The 22,461-nt window shown below is 40.0% G+C and overlaps 3 protein-coding genes across 3 annotated transcripts; 2 read left to right on the top strand and 1 right to left on the bottom strand.

Annotated features, from left to right (window-relative positions):
* The first annotated feature begins 4,597 nt into the window (after nucleotides 1-4,597).
* LOC117741151 (extracellular calcium-sensing receptor-like) lies at nucleotides 4,598-8,252 on the top strand. Its single transcript, XM_034547956.1, has 11 exons — nucleotides 4,598-4,754; nucleotides 4,972-5,063; nucleotides 5,367-5,546; nucleotides 5,650-5,838; nucleotides 5,933-6,143; nucleotides 6,240-6,436; nucleotides 6,571-6,780; nucleotides 6,868-6,991; nucleotides 7,072-7,265; nucleotides 7,449-7,730; nucleotides 7,830-8,252. The coding sequence occupies exons 1-11, from the start codon at nucleotides 4,613-4,615 to the stop codon at nucleotides 8,250-8,252; spliced, it is 2,244 nt and encodes a 747-aa protein (XP_034403847.1). The 5' UTR covers nucleotides 4,598-4,612.
* Nucleotides 8,253-9,427: 1,175 nt separating this feature from the next.
* LOC117741758 (extracellular calcium-sensing receptor-like) lies at nucleotides 9,428-14,670 on the top strand. The gene is made up of 12 exons (XM_034548978.1): nucleotides 9,428-9,437; nucleotides 10,693-10,915; nucleotides 11,027-11,259; nucleotides 11,369-11,451; nucleotides 11,711-11,890; nucleotides 11,994-12,182; nucleotides 12,309-12,845; nucleotides 12,997-13,206; nucleotides 13,294-13,417; nucleotides 13,498-13,691; nucleotides 13,875-14,156; nucleotides 14,248-14,670. The coding sequence occupies exons 1-12, from the start codon at nucleotides 9,428-9,430 to the stop codon at nucleotides 14,668-14,670; spliced, it is 2,688 nt and encodes an 895-aa protein (XP_034404869.1).
* A 2,612-nt stretch (nucleotides 14,671-17,282) lies between these two features.
* On the bottom strand, nucleotides 17,283-21,474 carry LOC117741145 (extracellular calcium-sensing receptor-like). The gene is made up of 9 exons (XM_034547950.1): nucleotides 21,260-21,474; nucleotides 20,689-20,983; nucleotides 20,452-20,538; nucleotides 19,944-20,213; nucleotides 19,441-19,647; nucleotides 19,073-19,348; nucleotides 18,497-18,721; nucleotides 18,272-18,395; nucleotides 17,283-18,193 (listed from the first exon to the last, which is right to left on the bottom strand). Exons 1-9 carry the CDS (start codon nucleotides 21,367-21,369, stop codon nucleotides 17,283-17,285), a joined length of 2,505 nt encoding a protein of 834 aa, XP_034403841.1. The 5' UTR covers nucleotides 21,370-21,474.
* Nucleotides 21,475-22,461: the final 987 nt, after the last annotated feature.

Raw genomic sequence — 22,461 nt, 5'->3', positions numbered from 1 at the left:
CAAGCCAGGGGCGCTCCAACTCACACCTGAAGCCACTCAGCTCGTCCCACGGCTGCAGCTCGTCAGCTCGTTGTATTCGGGGGGATAAAGATCAGGACTGTCTGTGTTGACGTTGCGAGTTCGTGCCATGATGTCCGTGGACTTTCCTCCTTGTGTCGTCACTGAACTTTCCCTCGTGTCTTTGCTGACTTTTTTTGTGTGGAGTATTTTCTTGGATTTTTTGGGGTTTGATGTTCGATCACCCGTGGACTAAGGGGACACTTTGAGTTTTTTGTGTTTCTTTTCTAAGCGACTTGTTGTGCTCAATAAACTACGCCGTGTGTTCGGCTAGAACTAAACCTTGCTGTTGTCGTGCGCTTGGGGTCAGAGACAAACCATAACAATGTAAACTTTATAAAAAATGATATTAGTGTGTGAATTGCTTTTCTGTTACCAATTATACCATATGCAGTTAATACCTGTATCACTTTAAAGAAGGATCAATATGGTGATTATATTGTTGGCGTAATATGTTTTTAGTACATGTACTAAACTACCACTAGATGGAAGTATTATACCATTCAATTTTGCTCTACTGCTTCTTTCCTCATCACTCAACAAGGTCTTTTCCTTCGCTGTGCAACATCATTCTCTTTCTCTACTGTTAATTAAAGTATTTGCTCTATATACAGTAAATCTCCTATGGTTAATTGTACAAGTAAATACAAATACATTTGTAAAAAGGGTATAAAGTGTCTAAACTGCTCATAAATATATAACTACAGACTGCTTCCTTGAGTGGTCTTGTCATTTTGGCCAAATCCACACCTGACAATACATTGTACATGTTTCATCTTCTTTGCTAATATATCAGTCACCAGAGTCACTTGGACATTGTTCAGACAGTGTCCTACTGCGGTTTCAGTGCAGTTCCCACTAATGCATGTTTAATGGGACACTTTTCACATGACAAACACCCATTCCACACCTATTTCCATAGGGGATCCAGATGGGTTTGTGAGAGAGTTGTTTGCCTCTATTCACTTGTGTGTAACGCCGATCACGGAGAGTTGAGTGTGGCCTTAACCATTGCCAGTACAGAGGGAGCATGAAAAGGGCTACCTTCTGTCTTTTAGAGATGAAACCTATATGTCATTTTTATTTTAATTATGCCATGAAATACTCATGCATTCTATAAAGCCATAATCTCTGGATATAGTAGTCATATCCATTGACCACAAAGAAGAAGAATTATTATTATTCTATCTTTATTTAAAAGGGACTGTGTACAGTTAAAACATAAATGTCACCATTTGATGCACTGTACCAGATTGTAGCTACAGCTAATTTGCATCTGTAGTCCCTTGACAGACACAACAAACATGGAATCCACTCCCATGTTGAATAATTTATGTCAAGAAATCCTGGATGGTAGTTTACAGTAATATTTTAACAAAGTAGGTAATTACTACACAGCACATTCTATCCATTGGAAGCTAGATAGAAGTAGTATGTTAAGTTATCATTTTCTCCAAAGCCCATTGTGACAAGTTTGAGTCTCGGGCAGGCATCAAAGAGGGCAACACACACAATCGTGAGGGCAGTAACAGGTTTTATTTGTTTCGATTACGCTTCTGGTAGCGAACGATCCGGGCATCCGCTACCCGCTCTTCCTTCCTCTCCAGCTACTCCTGCTCTTATATGGAACACAAAACACACACACACACACACACACACACACACACACACACACACACACACACACACACACAATTGATCCCAGCTGAGGCTTGATTGATTGATTCCCCCCCCCCCCCTCCACCCACTCTGCAGCTGAGCCTAGCCACACCCCGCTGCCACACCCATATTAATCCAATTTCCCAGACAGTGCATTACGTTTGACGATGCCACCAGATTGCAGAGGGAGAAGGCAAAGCTTGAATAAAATATAATGAACGTTATTCCAACCTTCCTTCCTCTTATTTTAACTTGTTTTATGTTTTGATTTCCATAATGCTAGATTAGTGGGAATTTTGCCATAGTTTTTTGTTTGAGCGATCTTGTAATTCAATCTGTTCCAAAGGTTGAATTGCATACAATAGTATAATAATGTATCTATTGCAGAATTTAAAAACATGATGGCAGTGTGTTAGCTATGATCTGCAACACCATAAAAACAACAAACATGCACACAGACTCCTGTTTCCCCACTGTGCCTCCTCTCTTGCGTGATAGGATGTAATTGTTGATGAATGGTGGAGGTGAGTGATTGCACACCTGCGTCTCATCCTCACTTAAACCTCTTGAATAAATTGTGATGTAACTTAGTCCTCTGAGACGAGATTACCTTTTTTCTCTCCTAAAGGAGGGCTGCTATAGGCTTGATGAGCCTGAGCAAAGTCAGCCTTGCTTCACCAACCCATTTTTATTTTGTAAACTCACATCATCCAAACAATTGTTTTGCATTACATTTTTTTGCTGTCAAGTACTTTACTGCCTTAATTTTAATATCATCTCTTCGTTAATTTTTGTGTGGCATTGGTTAACTTTTAGTTGCAAAGACCATTGTTACAAATAAATGATTCTACCTGAAACACATGATACCTCCTCGACATAGAGAAATTGTATAATTGCTGTGAGCCATGTCACTACCTGGTGTGTTTTCAGCCTAAACCATCCAAAGCCCATAGCTGGCAAGTTTAACTAGCATGAGTGCATGGTTGTGAGATGATTGGCTGTGGACCACTACCACCAGTGTCCCCCTCCAAGTCTGTGTTGCAGTGGGTGATGGATGCCAAGATTACTAGAATACAATGTTGCAATCCTATAGGGATTCTCCTATGGCCTGTATTAGTAGGTGTAGTTTTTGAGACGTAGGTTTCCTTGTTTCTTAACAGCATATGGTGGTGGTGACTGGCAAGGCCATGGTCTCCTCCTAGATGTGGAGGTTTTACATCTAACGGTCCCAGTCACAGGCCCAGGGGTAGACCAGGTGTACTTATGCTTTCTTTGCCATCAGCCATGTTTAGTCCTCATGTAAGTCAGAAGTTCCAGCGGGCTCAAAATGTCTGCCGTGTTTTATTAACTATACATCTATTATCTGTCACCACTTATTATATTCAGGGTGGCGGGGGGATAAAGATAATCCTTTATTATTCCCACAGTGGTGAAATTGACCAGATTACAGCAGCAAGGGGTAAAGTGCACACAAGAGACATAGTAAAATCAAAAACAAATGATATAAATAATAAATAGTAAAGAAAACCAGTAATAATGATAATGAAACAGTGGGTTCTCAGCAGGTTCTCTGCAGAAAACCCACGTTGGCACAGGGAGGATATGCAAACTCTACACAGAAGTGGCTGCCCATTATTGTATCTTGTTTCTACAAAAACATAATGTAATGTAATGTCTGCAAAGAGATGTTGCTTTTGAGTTAATATCTACAAACCTGGAAAATTAAGTAACTATTATGAAAAGTTACTAGATACCACAAGAGGTATATACAACTAATATTTGGATCCATCACATATTGAGTTTCCTTCATAATAAGACTGTTTTAAAAAAACACTTTCTCAAAAGGTCTTTATAATGACTTTACTGAAAAACAATGTGGTTCACCAGGGCCCTGGTGTGAAAGCTGAGGCTTTGAATTTAACTCACTGTGGATTAATTCATCAACTAAATGTTAACGATGACAATGCAACTCTGTTGGGATATCTATGGCCACTGCCCTCCAGGTAAATACTCTAGTTCCCGTATAAATACACAGAACAACATCTATGTTGTGCAGAGTAGGAGGGTGAGTGTGTGTGTGTGTGTGTGTGTGTGTGTGTATGTGACATATACCTTGTCAGTTGTGAGTGCAAGTCGTATCTGAAGTAACTTACATTTTTTCATTTAATTGTATTTAGATTTTTAGGTGGATATCTTATGGATGCAATTGGGGGGATTTAACCAAATGTAACTTTTTAATTTCAGGAACTGTTGACAGTTGTACCTCTTATTTATCTGTTTTGCCAATGACAAGCTACAGTAGTATCTAACTGAGTATATTGCACACATTTAAAGTGCCCAGAACATCTCCGTCCATGTCTTCGTTATCCTGGTTCCTCACTCTTAGGCTGTGCTCATCCCTGCTCCTTGTCGGCCTTGTGGACAGACAGCTGGGGCTCAGGGTGGGATTGCAGGTGGTTCAGACAGCGACGTGTTCCCGGTTGGGATCACCGAGCGATGAGGGTCTGTTTCAGGAGGGAGATGTAGTGATTGGTGGGCTCTTTAGTCTTTATTTCAAGCCTCCAGCTATAGACAACGACTTCACTCAGCTGACATACTACACATCTTGCACAGGGTAAAACCATACTCTTTACTGTGAAAACTCTAGATGCGTACGTTTGATCAACACAAAAAGCCTTTTGGGCTTTTCTAACAGTTAACTATATGTTATCTTCACATTCACATGTTAATTTACTTGTTAAAGCATGTTGTTATAATAGTTTATACAATGATGGCACTACATATAATATTAACAAATTATTGCAGATTTTCACAGGCACTTTGATTAATATATTTCTCATTTATTTTCTTCTGTGGTCTCAGTTTGGAAAATCTTCCATTACAATACATATATGCTATGGTGTTTGCGGTGGAAGAGATCAATCACAGTGCAACTTTGCTGCCTGGTGTGAAGCTTGGCTACCATATACGTGATAGCTGTGGCCTTCCCCCTTGGGCTATGCAGGCAGCTCTGTCACTGGTTGGAGGAGACAGTGCCAGTTGTAATTTAACAGCCCTGCCAGACTATTCTGCCGGAGAAGGCATCAGAAAAAGGAGAGGTACCTAATTATGCTTCCCATGGAACTGATGTAAATCCTTCTATATTAACAACAAGTGAATAATATGATGAAAGCATAAACACCACAATGTTGTGCCTGAAACTAAACCAAAGCTTAACAAATGACTTTATTTTATTAAATCTTATCATTTCTTTAGGTGAGCAGACTGTTTCTTTGATTATCGGTGGCTCCTCGTCCAAAACAGCTCAGATACTCTCCAGAATCCTGGGGCCACTCACTGTACCTTTAGTGAGTTCGGTGTAAATCATAAATAATTTAACACAACTCTTTGGGTTATTAATTTGTATTAATTTTATTTAATATGTTGACTTTGGTGCATGAAATGTTTTCTCACCTTCATTTTGCTATCCTCACAGCAAAAAGGGACTTATTTACTGTGAACTGCAGTAAGCACAGTCTTCTTCTTTAAAAAACAAAATCCCTAGGTGAAAAATAACATTATAATATTTTTCATGTGTATGTAATTTAAGAATTACTATGTGATTTTAGAATATCTATCTATGTATGTATGTGTTTTTGTCATTTACTTAGATGAGTTACACGGCTAGCTGCCCCTGTCTGAGTGACAGACTCCAGTATCCAAACTTCTTCAGGACCATGCCCAGTGATATTTACCAAGCCCGAGCTATTGCCCAGCTTTCCATACGCTTCAATTGGACCTGGATCGGAGCAGTTGTAGCAAAGAACGATTATGGTCTTGTGGCCATAAAGGTGTTTCCATATATTGTAGAAGACATTTATGCAAGACATTGCACAACACTTCAATGCTTTCTTTTAATCTAATCGTTTTGCTCCTTTCAACTGTATATGTCAGGTTTTTCAGGAGGAGACTCAGGGGGCCGGCGTGTGTCTGGCATTTGTAGAGACTCTCCAAAGGGAAAACATTGTGAGTGATGCCAGACGAGCAGCCCTCACAATTCAGGCTTCGACTGCAAAAGTGATTCTGATCTTTACCTGGTACACAGATGTGAGGGAACTGTTCCTGCAACTAGCCAAGATAAATGTGAGCAAAGTTAAATAAACCTGAATTGAGCTGATGTTATCTGAGAAACACAATAGCTTTTCAAAATGATCTTTGATTGTGTCGCTATCTTTAGGTGACTGACAGACAGTTTCTTGCCAGTGAGGCTTGGAGCACCAGTGGTGATCTACTGCAAGATCCTGTCACTTCTAAAGTGGCAAGAGGTGTTCTGGGTGTGGCCATTCGAAGTTCAGCTATACCTGGATTTGAAAATTATATCAGAAGTTTGAACCCATCTGGTCGTCCTGATGATAAGTTCTTAAAAAAATTCTGGGAAAAGATGTTTGGTTGTAGTCCTGGGGCCACACCACCTTCAACCTACATATCTTCACCGCTGCCTCAAGAAGACAGGTTGCTTCAAAAGGAGTCTCTGCCACTCTGCAGTGGGACAGAGTCCCTGGATGGTGTGCAGAATCACTTCACTGATATCTCCCAGCTTAGGGTGACATATAACGTCTACCTTGCTGTTTATGCTGCAGCCCACGCCCTTCACAGCCTCTTGTCCTGCCCTGCTAGAGAAAGCTCACCCGGAAGCAACAACTCCAGCTGTTCCTCTCCAAAAGATATCAAACCCATAGAGGTAAACACAATTATGTCTGTTTCAACATGGATATCAACATTAACAGTACCAATGCATTTTTGTATGTAACCAATGGAGCTGCTTAATCTTCTTTTAGATTAAAAAAATATTTATTACAACTGTGTTACTTACAGCTGTTGCAGCACCTGAACAACGTGAATTTCACCACACCACAAGGTGAACTGTTTTATTTCCAAGGTGCCGACATTCCAGCAAAGTACGACCTTGTCAACTGGCAAAACACCCCTGATGGGTCACTCAAACTGGTTCTGATTGGTCGTGTGGACGGGTTTGACCTCCACCTTAATGAATCAGCTATTCAGTGGAGTACAGGATCCAATCAGGTAGTTTCAAAAGAACAATATTGATTGAGGCAAAATGTGAGTTCCAAGGCATTATATCTTGAGAAGATGGTTTTACTTGTTGTTTAGGTGCCAATTTCAGTGTGCAGTGAGAGCTGTCCGCCAGGTTCCCGAAAGGCCAACAGGAAAGGAGAACCTCTCTGCTGCTTTGACTGTATCCAATGTGCTGAAGGGGAGATCAGCAATACAATTGGTGAGGAAATGACTCCATAAGACACCCTCCATTTTCCTCTTTGTGTTTTACTTTCCTCATCTCCTGTTTTCCTTTCCCAGATTCTCTTCACTGTGAACTTTGTCCACATGAGTTTTGGTCCAATGCAGAGCGAACTGCCTGCATCCCTCGCCAGCTGGACTTCCTTTCCTTTAATGAAACCTTGGGCATCACCTTGACTACAGCAGCTGTATCTGGTGCTGCGGTGACAACAGCTGTGTTTGTAGTGTTTCTTTACTACCGTCAAACACCTATGGTAAGAATCCAGAGAATTTCAGTTTTTAATGCTAACCTAACAATGTGTCATTATAGTAGTATATTTACTCAGACAAAATAGAATTGTGCATAACTGTACATTAGAATATGTGTTTGATATCTATCTCGGGTTGTTAATGTGCTTGTCTTTTTAATACTAAATTAATCCCAATTCTTATTTAAGGTGCGAGCCAACAATTCAGAACTGAGCTTCCTGCTTCTCCTGTCCCTGAAGCTGTGCTTCCTGTGCTCACTGGTGTTCATTGGTCGTCCATCAGTCTGGTCTTGTCGATTCCAACAGGCAGCTTTTGGGATCAGTTTTGTACTTTGTGTTTCCTGCCTCCAAATCAAAACTATAGTTGTTCTGGCAGCTTTCCGCTCAGCTCGGCCAGGTGCTGGAGCCTTGATTAGGTGGTTTGGTCCAGGCCAACAGAGAGGAAGTGTCTGCCTCTTTTCCTTTATACAGGTCAGAAATGCGGAAACGCTTTTTAATAACAAAAGTAATACTTATTACAATATGTTGTGTTCATTAATATGATATTGTACAATGTTTTTTTTCATCAAGGTTTTCATCTGTATTGTTTGGCTACTGTTCAGCCCTCCTGTGCCTCAAGTTAACTTGGATATCCCCGGGATAAAGGTCACCTTGGAGTGTGCCATGGCCTCTGTGGTGGGCTTCTCTCTGGTTCTGGGTTACATTGGTCTGCTGGCCTGCACCAGTCTCTTCCTGGCCTTTCTTGCTCGGAAACTCCCTGACAACTTCAACGAGGCCAAACTGATCACTTTCAGCATGCTGATATTCTGTGCTGTTTGGATAGCTTTTGTTCCTGCTTACGTTAGCTCCCCTGGAAAATATGCTGTTGCTGTGGAGATTTTTGCAATTCTCGCCTCCAGCTATGGTTTACTTTTCTGTATCTTCGCTCCAAAGTGTTTCATTATTCTTTTGAGGCCGGAGAAAAATACTCGGAAACATCTGATGGTGAGGTAGCAGAACAATTAACAATATATATCCTTGCATGTAGTCCTACTAAAAAACACTGTAATGTTTTTTTCAGATTTTCCTAAAATGTGACATATCCTAAAACGATTCAGTTTTTCCACTTTCTGCTTGCTACTATTATTGAACAATAATGTCAGGTGTCTTAACACAGACAGTTGAATAGTTTGTGCAGTGACTAGCACTGTCACCTCACAGCAAGAGGGGCCAGCGTTCAATTCCCGGTCTGGGCAGTCCTTCTGTGTGGAGTTTGTCTGTTCTCCCCGTGTCAGTGTGGGTTCCCTCTGGGTTCTCCGGCTTCCTCCCACAGTCCAAAGACATGCAGCTCAGGTTAATTGGACTCTAAATTGCCTGCAGGTGTGAATGGTTGTCTGTCTCTATATGTGCCCTGTGATAGACTCGTGACCTGTCCAGGTGAACCTACCTTTGCCCAAAGTCTGCTGGGATCGGCTCCAGCTGCCCACGACCCTAAATAGGAGAAGCGGTTCGGATAATGGAATCGAATGTTATAAAAATAGAAGTTTTTCTTAGTTTATGTAATCAAAAATGAAAACATAGGCCTATTTTATTACTTCAATATTAACAACTATTAATTCTGTAATAAACCTTGTACTGCTTGAGAAAAATCTGAAACATTAATAAACATAAATAAAAACGTTTTACGGTTGTGTTTCAGTTTTTTGGTGTAGTTATGCAACCATTTGCATCACAGTTTGTGCCATGCATGTTTATTTTGAGCAGAAAGTGAGAAGGAGTTACATCAGATTGCACTTCATAATAATTACATAAATAATTGCCATTTTTGAGTCAATCAGATGTGAATCACAGGAGAGAGTCCATGTGAATATTGTCGGTAGAGTAATACAATGGTGGTCACACCACGACAGATTACAACTTTATCATTTCATCAATTCATTTTGGAGTTCTTATGAAATTTGAGAAAATACCTAAAGCTAAAGCTGGTTTTGAGGACTTCAACATTTAGTGGTTAAACCATTACCTCTTCAGTCAGTCAGCAGCGGATTGGAATCAAAACATCGATCCATATTTGCAGCGGTCTTGTTTGAAATGCATGCATACTATCATAAATTAAACATTTTAAAGCAGTTGTTATAGTAAACATATCTGGATCTTTGGCTTTTTACTCTTCGATCCAGATCTCAAGAATGACCAAAGGTCAAATTATTACTAAATCGTATTAATGCTTTCAATTCAATTTATTTTGTATAGCCCAGAATCACAAATCTGCCTCAGAGGGCTTTACAATCGGTACACATACGACATCCTCTGTCCCGAGACCCTCACATCGGTTCATTACTGACCTCTACTTTTATCCCTAAATAGGTATAACCTGTAATGTCTGTTGTTTGTTTTTGCTGTGCTGCAAGTCAAATTACCCATGCAAGACATTAAAGACAAACAAAACTGAAAGCAATCTGGTTTGAGGGAATTGCAAAAGCGTTTTTTGAGAGCTATTTTAAACAAACAAAAAGCCTATATATAATTCAGTGATGAGACTCGGCGTGTCCTTAAGGATATGGTCTGACATTTAATTTTTTGAACAATAAGTCCTTTTACCATCAGCTAATGTCACAACAGAGATCTTACTAGTAGTTGCAACCATGCACTGATGGAGTATTTTCTTTACCGAATGTCGTTAATGACAACAGTTATTTATATTCATCAGGTCAGTTTCTATAACATAGATGTGACAATTATGGCAGCCTTACAGATACCCCTTTAAAAAATGCCTATCTGTATGACCTTTATCAGCTTTTGCTTGAAATGTGCATTAGTGCTACATGTTTGTCTCATCATGCTTGTCTCACCAATAAAGCTAAAGTCAGCAGGTACTGTTGTACACCAGGCCGACCCATTGAACCAAATATCAAGAAAACATAGGTTTGAGCCTGCATCTAAAATAAAGTATTGAAGAACTCAATTTAATAAAGGAAAGACAAATACATTGGCTTGCATGTACACAAAATGTTGCACTTCTACTGCCTACACACACACTAATAATTTGCAATCATGCTGTTGTTGTCTTACTGTCACTCTTGAGAGGAGTCATTTGGGATTGTGTGCCATCCTGTTTACTTGGTTGCAAAAAGGCTTTCCATCTATTATAAGTACTCACATCAAAGGTTCAACTGTTCAGTAGACGAGGGGGGTATGTCACAGTTTGGACATTGTGTCAGTGGGCAACGCAACTGAACTTCAAAGTGTTGTTTTGCTCTAGGTGGAACTCTAGAAATATTACTTTTTCCTACTGCATTGCAACGTATTAGACTTTTTTGCACAACTGTTTATAGATGTTGAATGTACTGCCTCAGAGAAACCTAACTGATTACATTGTACATATTCTAAGTGTCCAGAACGTCTGCATCCATGTGTTGGTTTTCCTGTCTCTTCACTCTGTGGCCCTCCTCAGCTCCATCCCTGCTACTTGTCGGGCTTGTGGGCAGACAGCTGGGGCTCAGAGTGGGACTTCAGTGCGTTGAGACAGTGTCTTGTTCCCGGTGGGGTACGCCTGACAGCCAAAGTCTGCTCAAGGATGGAGACGTAGTGATTGGTGGGCTCTTTACTCTTCACTACGAACCTCCAGCTATAGACAATGACTTCACTCAGCTGCCGCACTACAAACCTTGCACTGGGTAAAATTCTGCTCTGCACTATTTACTTGACAACAACTTCCACAAAGTAAGTACTGGTGGCTTCAACCTTTTGATTGATTTTCTCTCATTTCTTCTCTTCTGTGGTCTCAGTTTAGAAAATGTTCCATTACAGTACATACATGCTATGGTGTTTGCGGTGGAGGAAATCAATCACAGTACAATGCTGCTACCAGGTGTGAAGCTAGGGTACCATATCTTAGATAGCTGTGGCCGACCACCATGGGCTCTCCAGACAGCACTGTCTTTGGTTGGAGGAGACAACGCCATGTGTAGTTCAACAGACTCTCCAGATTCTGCTGGAGAAGGAATCATAGAAAGGAAAGGTAGCCTGTTTTGTATCTATACTTTGTCCATAACATTATTTAAATTATGCATTTTGGTTCTGTAAACATGGAACAAACCCTCAATTTGATCTGTTGTTGCTGCCTTTAGGTGCTCATCGTGTTCCTGTGATCATTGGGGGTGCTTCATCCGTAACAGGACAGATACTCTCGAGAACCCTGGGGCCACTCTCTGTACCTTTAGTGAGTTTTGTTTTGAATATAGAATAAACACTACTGTAATTTTGTTTCCTTATTTCAGGGACCTGATGCCGTCTTTTACTTCACTATATATCACCCATGGCACTCTTTTTTTTCTTTCTGGGAGAGGACCTAATTTTACTCGAAACTGCAGTGACATTTTGGGAATGTAGACAATAAGTCTGGGTGGAAATCACTTCGAACACACTTACTTCTAATATTTTTTATGTAACATTTTCTTCTGATATTTCAGATCAGCTACCTGTCGAGCTGTCCATGTCTAAGTAACAGGCGTCAATTTCCAAACTTCTTCAGGACCATACCCAGTGATATTTACCAAGCCCGAGCTATTGCCCAGCTTTCCATACGCTTCAATTGGACCTGGATCGGAGCAGTTGTAGCAAAGAACGATTATGGTCTTGTGGCCATAAAGGTGTTTCCATATATTGTAGAAGACATTTATGCAAGACATTGCACAACACTTCAATGCTTTCTTTTAATCTAATCGTTTTGCTCCTTTCAACTGTATATGTCAGGTTTTTCAGGAGGAGACTCAGGGGGCCGGCGTGTGTCTGGCATTTGTAGAGACTCTCCAAAGGGAAAACATTGTGAGTGATGCCAGACGAGCAGCCCTCACAATTCAGGCTTCGACTGCAAAAGTGATTCTGATCTTTACCTGGTACACAGATGTGAGGGAACTGTTCCTGCAACTAGCCAAGATAAATGTGAGCAATTGGAAGACAATTGTGTTTTGATTATAGTAAATGCAATAGAGACATGTTATATGATAAGGATATAGTAAAAAAAGAGTGCATTTTGATCTTTTGATCTTGTCTTCTTGCATTCACTAGGTGACTGACAGGCAATATCTGGCCAGTGAGGCTTGGAGCACCAGTGGTGATCTTCTCCAAAATGTTGTCTCAACTAAAGTAGCAAAAGGGGTTTTTGGTGTTGCCATTAGAAGTTCAATTATACCTGGATTTGAAAATTATCTCAAATGGTTGCACCCAATTCATCGTCCTGAAGATGAGTTCTTAAGAGAATTCTGGGAGGCAGAATTTGGGTGCAGTTCTGGGGCTTCACCTCTCTTTACACATTCCTCTCCATCTTTCAAATCTGGAACCCCATTAAATATTTCTACATCATCTCCTGCCAATGGATTTACTCAGAAAGGTTCTCTGCCTCTCTGCAGTGGGACAGAGTCCCTAGAGAGAGTGAAGAATCACTTCACTGATATCTCCCAGCTTAGGGTGACATATAATGTCTACCTTGCTGTTTATGCTGCAGCCCACGCCCTTCACAGCCTCTTGTCCTGCCCTGATAGAGAAAGCTCACCCGGAAACAACAGCTTCAGCTGTTCCTCTCCAAAAGATATCAAACCCATAGAGGTAAGCATAATAATCAGCATTTTCCTTCACTTTGCTTTTAAAAATTCCATATAAAATTATCATCATATTAATCCCCAGAATAGGTTTGTCAGAGGCATTATTTTGCATATGCTGTGTCAATGTGAGTAATTATTTATCTTTATACTTACAGCTGTTGCAGCACCTGAACAAATTGAATTTCACGACGCCACAAGGTGAACTGTTTTATTTCCAAGGTGCCGACATTCCAGCAAAGTACGACCTTGTCAACTGGCAAAACACCCCTGATGGGTCACTCAAACTGGTTCTGATTGGTCGTGTGGACGGGTTTGACCTCCACCTTAATGAATCAGCTATTCAGTGGAGTACAGGATACAATCAGGTAGTTTCAAAAGAACAATATTGATTGAGGCAAAATGTGAGTTCCAAGGCATTATATCTTGAGAAGATGGTTTTACTTGTTGTTTAGGTGCCAACTTCAGTGTGCAGTGAGAGCTGTCCGCCAGGTTCCCGAAAGGCCAACAGGAAAGGAGAACCTCTCTGCTGCTTTGACTGTATCCAATGTGCTGAAGGGGAGATCAGCAATACAATTGGTGAGGAAATGACTCCATAAGACACCCTCCATTTTCCTCTTTGTGTTTTACTTTCCTCATCTCCTGTTTTCCTTTCCCAGATTCTCTTCACTGTGAACTTTGTCCACATGAGTTTTGGTCCAATGCAGAGCGAACTGCCTGCATCCCTCGCCAGCTGGACTTCCTTTCCTTTAATGAAACCTTGGGCATCACCTTGACTACAGCAGCTGTATCTGGTGCTGCGGTGACAACAGCTGTGTTTGTAGTGTTTCTTTACTACCGTCAAACACCTATGGTAAGAATCCAGAGAATTTCAGTTTTTAATGCTAACCTAACAATGTGTCATTATAGTAGTATATTTACTCAGACAAAATAGAATTGTGCATAACTGTACATTAGAATATATGTTTGATATCTATCTCGGGTTGTTAATGTGCTTGTCTTTTTAATACTAAATTAATCCCAATTCTTATTTAAGGTGCGAGCCAACAATTCAGAACTGAGCTTCCTGCTTCTCCTGTCCCTGAAGCTGTGCTTCCTGTGCTCACTGGTGTTCATTGGTCGTCCATCAGTCTGGTCTTGTCGATTCCAACAGGCAGCTTTTGGGATCAGTTTTGTACTTTGTGTTTCCTGCCTCCAAATCAAAACTATAGTTGTTCTGGCAGCTTTCCGCTCAGCTCGGCCAGGTGCTGGAGCCTTGATTAGGTGGTTTGGTCCAGGCCAACAGAGAGGAAGTGTCTGTTTTCTTACTTGTGTACAGGTACTACTTTTCTTTAATGCATATTATTACATCAATAAACTTTGGTATACGATATTTTACATCACTGTTATTACATTTTTTATTTATCCAGATTATCATCTGTGCGACATGGCTGTCCCTCAGCCCTCCTGTGCCTCAACGTGATCTGGGTTTCCAAGGGTCAACGGTCACCTTGGAGTGTGCCATGGCCTCTGTGGTGGGCTTCTCTCTGGTTCTGGGTTACATTGGTCTGCTGGCCTGCACCAGTCTCTTCCTGGCCTTTCTTGCTCGGAAACTCCCTGACAACTTCAACGAGGCCAAACTGATCACTTTCAGCATGCTGATATTCTGTGCTGTTTGGATAGCTTTTGTTCCTGCTTATGTTAGCTCTCCTGGGAAGTATGTTGTTGCTGTGGAGATCTTTGCAATCCTGGCCTCTAGCTATGGTTTACTGCTCTGCATTTTTGCCCCAAAATGTTTCATCATTCTCTTCAGGCCTGAGAAAAACACTAAGAAACACCTGATGGCCCGTTGACAGGGATAAATGAACAATGCACACATTTTAGTAAATCAAATATGACTTCCACAGGTCCTTTTTGTTTTCCTTTCCTTTCAATTGATATGCATTTCTCATTCCTTAAGTTTAGTGTCATGAAACTATAACTTTTATATTTTCCAAAAATAGTAATATCATACACTATAGTAACTATTGTTGCTTTACTGTTTAGTACATCTCTACATTGCCTGAATGCCATTTCTATAATTAGTGAAGATATTAACCCTTTGACATAAATAAATACAAAAATGTAATCAGTTGTTGTCTTTATTGTGGTCTCTTTTAAAAGACCAATCACAGAATAAAAGCAGGCTCCTATCTTAAAATATTGTACTGGGTTCTGAATTTGCAGATTGTACCATGGATGTACATTCAAGGTTGTTCTCGTCGAAAAGTAAATGTATCTGGACCAGATACCTGCATATTTTGTTGTGAAGTGATTATGATCTTTACTACTGCAATAGTCTGGAAAACACACCGATACAGAAGTGCTGTCAGAGCGTAGAAAAAGATGGAAAAGAGCCAAAATACAAAGCAGGTTTCAAGGAGATATCTGGAACGACAAATAAAACATGGACATAATGAATAAAACACAATTTTGACAACCCTGAAAACAGAATTACACTGCAAAAAAAACAAAAAAACTTTAGCAAATAAAGAAACCCTGTAAATTGCAGAACTATGTTACACAATAAAGTGTTTCTAGAGGAAACAAAATACTAAATAATAGGTATGGAGTTGTCATGGTTGTAGATATATTGTTGCCACATATCTCATGTTCACTGCAAGTCATTCATTGTGTGTAATTTGTCAGTGAGGTTTGTATAGCAGTCACTAGGTATTTCAATATATTTTACAATTTGGCAATACCTATTTAATCTGTTTTGCCAGCTAACATGGTGCAGAGAAACACAATAAAGCAATACGTTTGAAAGACAAGACATTTTATTAATTAAACTATTATGAATTAAAATTCTGGTGGAAGAATATATGCCTGCCAAGGGTACAACTTATGTTCTCCCACCTCGAGCCACTTAACTTGTTCTTGCATAATATTAATTTCATACTTTAGCATGTAGAGACAGCAAAGTCAATGTTAAATTGAGCAAAGTGTATACTATGTGTAAAGCATAGCCTTCTAACCCTGCAACAGTGTCAGTGTCAGAAGACACTGACTCCGTGGAAGTTAGAGGCTCTGCATATTTAGAAGTTAATATGTTATCTATCTATCTAGAATATGCAAATTATTTCATAGTCATCTTTGATCTCAGATGCTTGTATTTGGTCGGGTATAATTCCGAACAAAATAAATAAATTGCCTGCAATTCCTTTATACCATTATTACATTACATGTCATTTAGCTGACGCTTTTATCCAAAGCGACTTACAATCATGTTACATTCATACACTGTAGACACAGCTACAGAGAACAATGCAGGGTTAAGTGTCTTGCTTAAGGACACATCGACTAGGGCGGGGATTGAACCGCCAACCCCCTGATTGAAAGATGGACCTGCTAATCACTGACCAACAGTCGTCACACATACCAGATAATTATGGATTAATGTTTCTTTTGATATTTTGAAATTCCCGAGATAATTTGAGATTTTGGAATTTAGACATATAGTAGTCACAACACTTCAAATCCATGATTTGATTTAACTTTTGATTTAGGGTCACGGTTTAAGTTTGGATTACATATGCAAATTCTTCTTTAAAAAGAGATGTTGCATGGTATCATGATGTATATTGTTTTTAATGTACCACACTAAGTTAAACAATGTAAATAATTAATTTAATGTGTACCAGAAAAACTTCATCCCCAAGCAGTTCGCTGAGCGATATATATATTTGTTCAGACTCTAAATCTACTGTAACAATAGTTTTTTTGTCAATAAAGTTGTTTATGTAACTCAAAGGGAAGGTGAAATGTTGCCATATGTGACAACAAGGAAGCAGTTTTGTTGTTTCTCCGTCACCTTCTACTTTGGCAGTGGCAGTGATGTCCCTATAGTGCAGATGTTACAGTTAACTACGCTGTGACCATGTTCAATTGTTTTCTTCAGTGCAAAGCCTATAGCGATGTCGGCAACCCACCAGACCTGTCTAGAAACATGGACTTGTGTTTACATGCTTTAAAATGGTGACATATTTTTCCATAAATAAGTGACATTACTTATGTCATCACCATTCATATTTACACAATGTTACGATTAAATTAGTAATTAAAGCGCAGTGTAAAAATACCGTAAAAGTACAAAAGTATTAGCATCAAGATATACTGTACTCAAGGAACCAAAATATATACATTTACAGTTTACAGTAGGCCTTTATCATTGGAATTTAATTATTGGTGTACAACTACTTTATTATACTTACTAATTAGGCTATATACTACTCAATTATGCACCCCCAGAGGGTCCGAGGTTCTTCCTCATATTCTCACTAAATCCTGTGGGAAACATTTATTCTTACATCTATGAGCCAAGTCATCAGCACAGCGTTCACAATAACTCCTATAGGTAATAATTCCCAAAAGTATTTTTGTATTGAATAGAGAAAATGCATCAATTATAACTATAATGCATGTTTTATGACTCGATGCCCCGCCCCATTATTGCTTTCTTTGTGTTCCTCTCTGGTCTTAGCAGGATTATGTAACATTTGGGTCCAAACAGTGCCAACAAGAGACCAAAACTGGAGGCCAGGATGGCAAATACTTCTACTGCATCTGAATATTTTCCTGGAGAGTTGACATAAGCAGGGACAAAGGCCACCCACACAGCACAGAAGATCAGCATGCTGAAAGTGATGAGTTTGGCCTCATTGAAGTTGTCTGGAAGATTCCTTGCTAGAAATGCTAACAGGAAGCTGAGGATAGCCAGGAAGCCAACATAGCTTAGTAACACTGCAAAACCAACAGTAGACCCAACAACACACTCATAAACTATCTTGTCGTTGTGGTATTGAGTGTTTTTATGGGGAGCTGGTGAGGCAGAGACAATCCAAGCAGTGCAGATTGCTGCCTGAATAGAAGTCAGAACCAGAACTGTTCCTCTTTGCTGCACAGCACCAAACCACTTCAGACTGGCTCCTCCTCCTGGCTTGGAGGCCTTGAACACAGCCAGAACCACTATGGTTTTTACCAGAATACATGAGACACAAAGCACAAAGCTGATCCCAAATGCTGCATGTCTCAGTTGGCATGTCCACAGACTGGGACGGCCGATAAACAGCAGTGAACACAGAAAACAGGATTTAAGTGACAGCAATAGCTGGAAACTTAGTTCTGAATTGTTGGCACGTACTATAGGGGTACTGTGATAATAGATAAAGATCCCCATGATTACAGTACATATGAATGTGCCCAGCAACGAGGTGGTTGTCAAGCAGATACCCAGAGGCTCTTGATAAGAGAGGAACTCTGTTTTCTTAGGAACACAGTGGTCGCGCTGAGGGCTGGACCAGAAGTCCTCTGGACAACTGCTGCACTCCAGGGAATCTAAGAAGACAGGGAATGTGTTGAGATACATGCTTAAATTATATCTCCAAATTGCAATGTTTAAAACTGAATACCAACCTGTCTTATTGCTGATTTTTCCTTCAGAACAAGAGATGCAGTCAAAACAGCACTCAGATTCCCCCTTCTTTCTGGCCATTCGGGTTCCTGGAGGACAGCTCTCACTGCACACTGACCTGGGTGGCTATAGGTAGAAGAATACATATGTTACTCTACACTACTTTACAGTGCTATAATGAGTCATCCATCGAATAAAAAATAGTTGTCTAAATAATCAGGCATAACCTCTTTGGATTCAAAGTTCCAGAAGATTTTGTCTTCATCAAGTATGAGTTCTTCACCTTTGGCTGACTCTTTAACCTGACCCACATTCTGAATTGTAGTTTTTCCGTCAGGGAGCGACAGCCAGTTCATGACATCATATATTGGTATTGCATCACCATTCACATCAAATGACACTTGATCACCAAATGGTGTGGTGAAATTGATCATTTCCAAGTAATGCACAAGCTATAAATATCAAAATACGGGATAGAGGAAAATAAAAAAGGACAGATAAAAAATAACCATGGTGAACACATCAGTGCTTACATTTAACAATTCCAACATAGCATTTACTTTAAAGAGAGTTCACATAACTGATAATACCGTATATCCAGTGACAAGAGTTGTTGCTTCTGACTTGATATTGTTATCCACTGCTGTTACCCAGCATTAGGGACAATCCTTTGAGCTATTTGCTTTAGGATTAGTAAACACATAGCTTTCTATTTAATTCTATACCCTAACGCTACTTCACAATAACTGCTGAAGCACAGGATTTAGTCACACAAAGAGACGGAGTGAAAACTGATATCCTACCTGCCATGGCTCAAGTCTTTGCAAACTTCCACAGCTGTGCTCCCTGAAAGGGCCTCTCCCTGGCTCGCACTGCAGCATATTATCAAGAGCATACGCCAGGGCGTACACAGCCTTGTACACGTTGTACTCTGGCCTAAGGTTTGAAATGTCCAAGAACTCAGTCTCCACAATCTCTAGATCTTCCTGTCCAGTGCATAGTGATCCCCCAGCCTCCACCCAACCTGCATGAGGTGGTGCAAATCTACACTGAAATGTGTATTCCCAAAACTGATTTACCTGAAATGTATTCAAAACAGAGTGTCATAAATGATGACAATATTATATATTAGTATTACAATTGCCAGATCAGATTGCAAGGTTAAACTTACCATGCTGTTTCCATAGCTGTTGTTGTGTTGTAAGTCAGGTTGTATTTTTAACAAGAAGTCCTTGAAACCTGGTATTTCTCCTCGGCGGATGGCAATGCCCAAAGTGCCACCTATGTACGGCATGAGTTGGGGGGTCTGAAGCACAGTAGCTGCAATCCAGGCTTCGCTGGCCATCCACTGCAGGCCTGTCACATTTTGCCTCACTACCTGTACATTGCATTATATAACAATGTGTAAATTCATACTGTCCTGACACAGTTGTTGTCTTGCCTTAGTCATTCAAGCATATGTCAAATCCTATGTTTTACACAGTATGTCATTATAACTGAAGGTCAATGTAATTTGTCTCAGTTAGTGATTTCAGTCTATTACCCTGCACCTTTAACAATAAGACGTGTGATTTATTCAATTCAATTACAGAACTAAAATCTTTCTGTTTGATAAATAAAACATTAATATAATTATATTAAGTTATATATATATATAACTTCTTCAAGTCCAACCTCTTCCATGAGGTTCATCATGTGACTCTCATGTCCAAACACAATGACCACACGAGCTGTAGATTTCTTCATCACATCCACAATTCTCATTAGTTCTGCTGGGTCATTGCCCCAGGGCAAAACCTCTAGGTAGGCCAGACACCCTCCACCAGACTGAGCCAAGTCAGATTGGAAGGAACGGGCAGCATGAAGTCCATAATCATCGTCACTGACCAGCAGACCTGTCCAAGTCCATCCAAAGTGCCTAAGAATCTGAATCATAGCACGCACCTAAGTAAATGTAGAGTGGAGGGATTAGTGCATAGGCTGGAATAATCTTTCAGTGGGGAACCTGATAGGCAGGTTCCACAATGGATCATGTTCAGTTATTGCATTTCAGCATTGTTAGCTAAGACAAAACAGCTTCATCAATGGCACAAGGAATGTGGCAAAATGGATATTTTTTTCATTGCAGTACAGGGATGTTCTTTCTGGGGAATGTTTAAGTGCAAATCATTTTTTTATTCACCTGGAAAGCGTCACTTGGGATTGTCCTAAAGAAGGATGGAAACTTTTGCCGGTCACTCAGGCATGAACATGTGGCAAAATAACTCACCTGTGAAAGACACAGACTGTACAGCCTAAAAACATTCAACGCCTTCACCGGCCCTTTCAACTTATAAGGTGGTTTAGTCCACGTTTACGATTTACATTAAATTTGAAACTAAATCAAAATTATCCCAAAGAATTACAGTGGAAAACTTACCATAGGTACTCTGTACAAACCAAGGACAGTGGAGATGGCAATAGAACGAGTAGAGGAAGAATCACCCACAATTCCTATGACCGGAGGGGTTCCTACACAGGTATCGTCTAATATAAACTGCTCTTCTTGACCACTGGCTAATAACAATGCTGCACGGAATCCAATTCCTAGTTTGACGCAGTTATCATAAAGACTGTATCCCAAAGTCACATTAGGGAGCAGGTTGGTGTTTCTGTTGATCTCATCAATAGCAAAGGCCATGGTCTGGGCCTGCCTGAATCCTAGAACATCAAAACTAAATCAAACATACCACAGTTGAAAAAACAAACATACCATTGTAAATGTGCTGACATGTACATGTTGCACAATTACATATTCTTTAAATAATTAAGCCAGTTGAATAGCAACAACCATTACAATACTAAAAAGACTATGCAAAAAAATGATGTGTCCAAAATGGCATGAATACGCAATGCCTTTTTTATTTTGAGTAAAATCTTATTATAAAAAACATGCATTATTATGATTGACCTCCCCCACTTTCTTTGCAATGTTTCCCTGACAGACTAACCTGTGGCAGGTAGGCTGTTGGGGCTCTGAGGTAAAAGACAGGTCAGGAAAGACAGAAAAGAAGTGGATCTCGAATAGACCACCCAAAACCACATCTCCAGCCTTGTGCATCCCATTTAGATGAAACTGTCCCTGTAACCGGCAGGAGGAGGACACAGAAGAAGAAAAGTAGGAATACAACAACAGGAAGTGCACGAACAAGAGCAGGTTGATATCCAAAAATGCCCTCATGACTTTCCTCCTGTTTACCACTTTAATGACCCAACACAAGCCCTTTTATTCACTTGTAGTATTGTTTAATCCTACGTGCCACCCATCAGGCATACGCAAAAGTAAGGGCAGGGCCTAAATTGCATATCATTGGAGTATTATTTTTTAATGAGCCGTTTACCATGTTTATTGAAATGTGAATGACAGCCACAATATATTGTGTTTTTGAATGTCAATTGACTTTGATATATCGATATATATTTTGCTATATCGGGTTGCAGATATTAAAGAGACTGTTTCACCTTTCAGTAAAACATCTACTTGCCTTGTTGTAAAATACAAGGTTCTCAGTTTAATACATGTACAATATGGGAAGAGCTACTTTTCACTGAGTATAATTCCAAATGTGTGTGTGACAAGCAAACCAAATTAAATACACCAAATGCTCAAATCAGCCCTGGGTATCTGGACGTGTATGTCCACTAGATGGTAGTAGCATACCAAGAAAGTTTGTGAAATACTACATCCTCCCTTGGACTGTGTCTGTTTCATGGAGGGTTATGGTATCTGGCTGGCACCCATACTAATTTGGCATGTCTTAAATATAATCAGTTCTGCCGAAAAATGTGGGAAAGACATATTTCCACATTAGTGTGTTCAATTTGTATTTCTATGATTGCAGGCAGGAAAACTGGAAGGGTGATTACTTATGACAGCATGCCTACTTTCCCAAGAAGGATGACCTTACCTGACTCCATTCCGTTTCCTAAATTGTAGCAGAAAAAAGCACCTATTACATTGTTCACTCTTTTAAAAAAAATTACAAAGATTAAACCCTTGTGAACTCGGTCTGAGAAGAAAATGTTTTGATTCATATTGAAAAACCAACAATAAGTAAACTTTGATAGCCTCTGGCATAAACTACTGGTGAAAATGATACAGCTAGCATGTGTAATTAGAATTATGGTACTTTAAAGTAGTCTTTCAGTCAGA

Source organism: Cyclopterus lumpus, chromosome 13, assembly GCF_009769545.1.
Source record: "Cyclopterus lumpus isolate fCycLum1 chromosome 13, fCycLum1.pri, whole genome shotgun sequence".
In the NCBI taxonomy this organism is placed as follows: domain Eukaryota; kingdom Metazoa; phylum Chordata; class Actinopteri; order Perciformes; family Cyclopteridae; genus Cyclopterus; species Cyclopterus lumpus.
The sequence above is the reverse complement of the archived record's forward strand: the minus strand, read 5'-3'. Positions and strand labels throughout refer to the sequence as shown.

What these genes read in the sequence shown, in the direction of transcription:
- LOC117741151 (XM_034547956.1), top strand. Translation starts at nt 4,613, where the DNA reads ATGGTGTTTGCGGTGGAAGAGATCAATCACAGTGCAACTTTGCTGCCT. An exon ending in GGTTGGAGGAGACAGTGCCA is followed by an intron (nt 4,755 to 4,971) that starts GTTGTAATTTAA and finishes TCATTTCTTTAG; the next exon opens with GTGAGCAGACTGTTTCTTTG. An exon ending in GGAGATCAGCAATACAATTG is followed by an intron (nt 6,992 to 7,071) that starts GTGAGGAAATGA and finishes TTCCTTTCCCAG; the next exon opens with ATTCTCTTCACTGTGAACTT.
- LOC117741145 (XM_034547950.1), bottom strand. Translation starts at nt 21,369, where the DNA reads ATGCACAAGGCTGGAGATGTGGTTTTGGGTGGTCTATTCGAGATCCAC. An exon ending in CAACAGCCTACCTGCCACAG is followed by an intron (nt 20,984 to 21,259) that starts GTTAGTCTGTCA and finishes TGTTTGATTTAG; the next exon opens with TTTTGATGTTCTAGGATTCA. An exon ending in ACAGCTATGGAAACAGCATG is followed by an intron (nt 19,349 to 19,440) that starts GTAAGTTTAACC and finishes AATACATTTCAG; the next exon opens with GTAAATCAGTTTTGGGAATA.
- LOC117741758 (XM_034548978.1), top strand. An exon ending in TGCAACTAGCCAAGATAAAT is followed by an intron (nt 12,183 to 12,308) that starts GTGAGCAATTGG and finishes TGCATTCACTAG; the next exon opens with GTGACTGACAGGCAATATCT. An exon ending in GGAGTACAGGATACAATCAG is followed by an intron (nt 13,207 to 13,293) that starts GTAGTTTCAAAA and finishes CTTGTTGTTTAG; the next exon opens with GTGCCAACTTCAGTGTGCAG.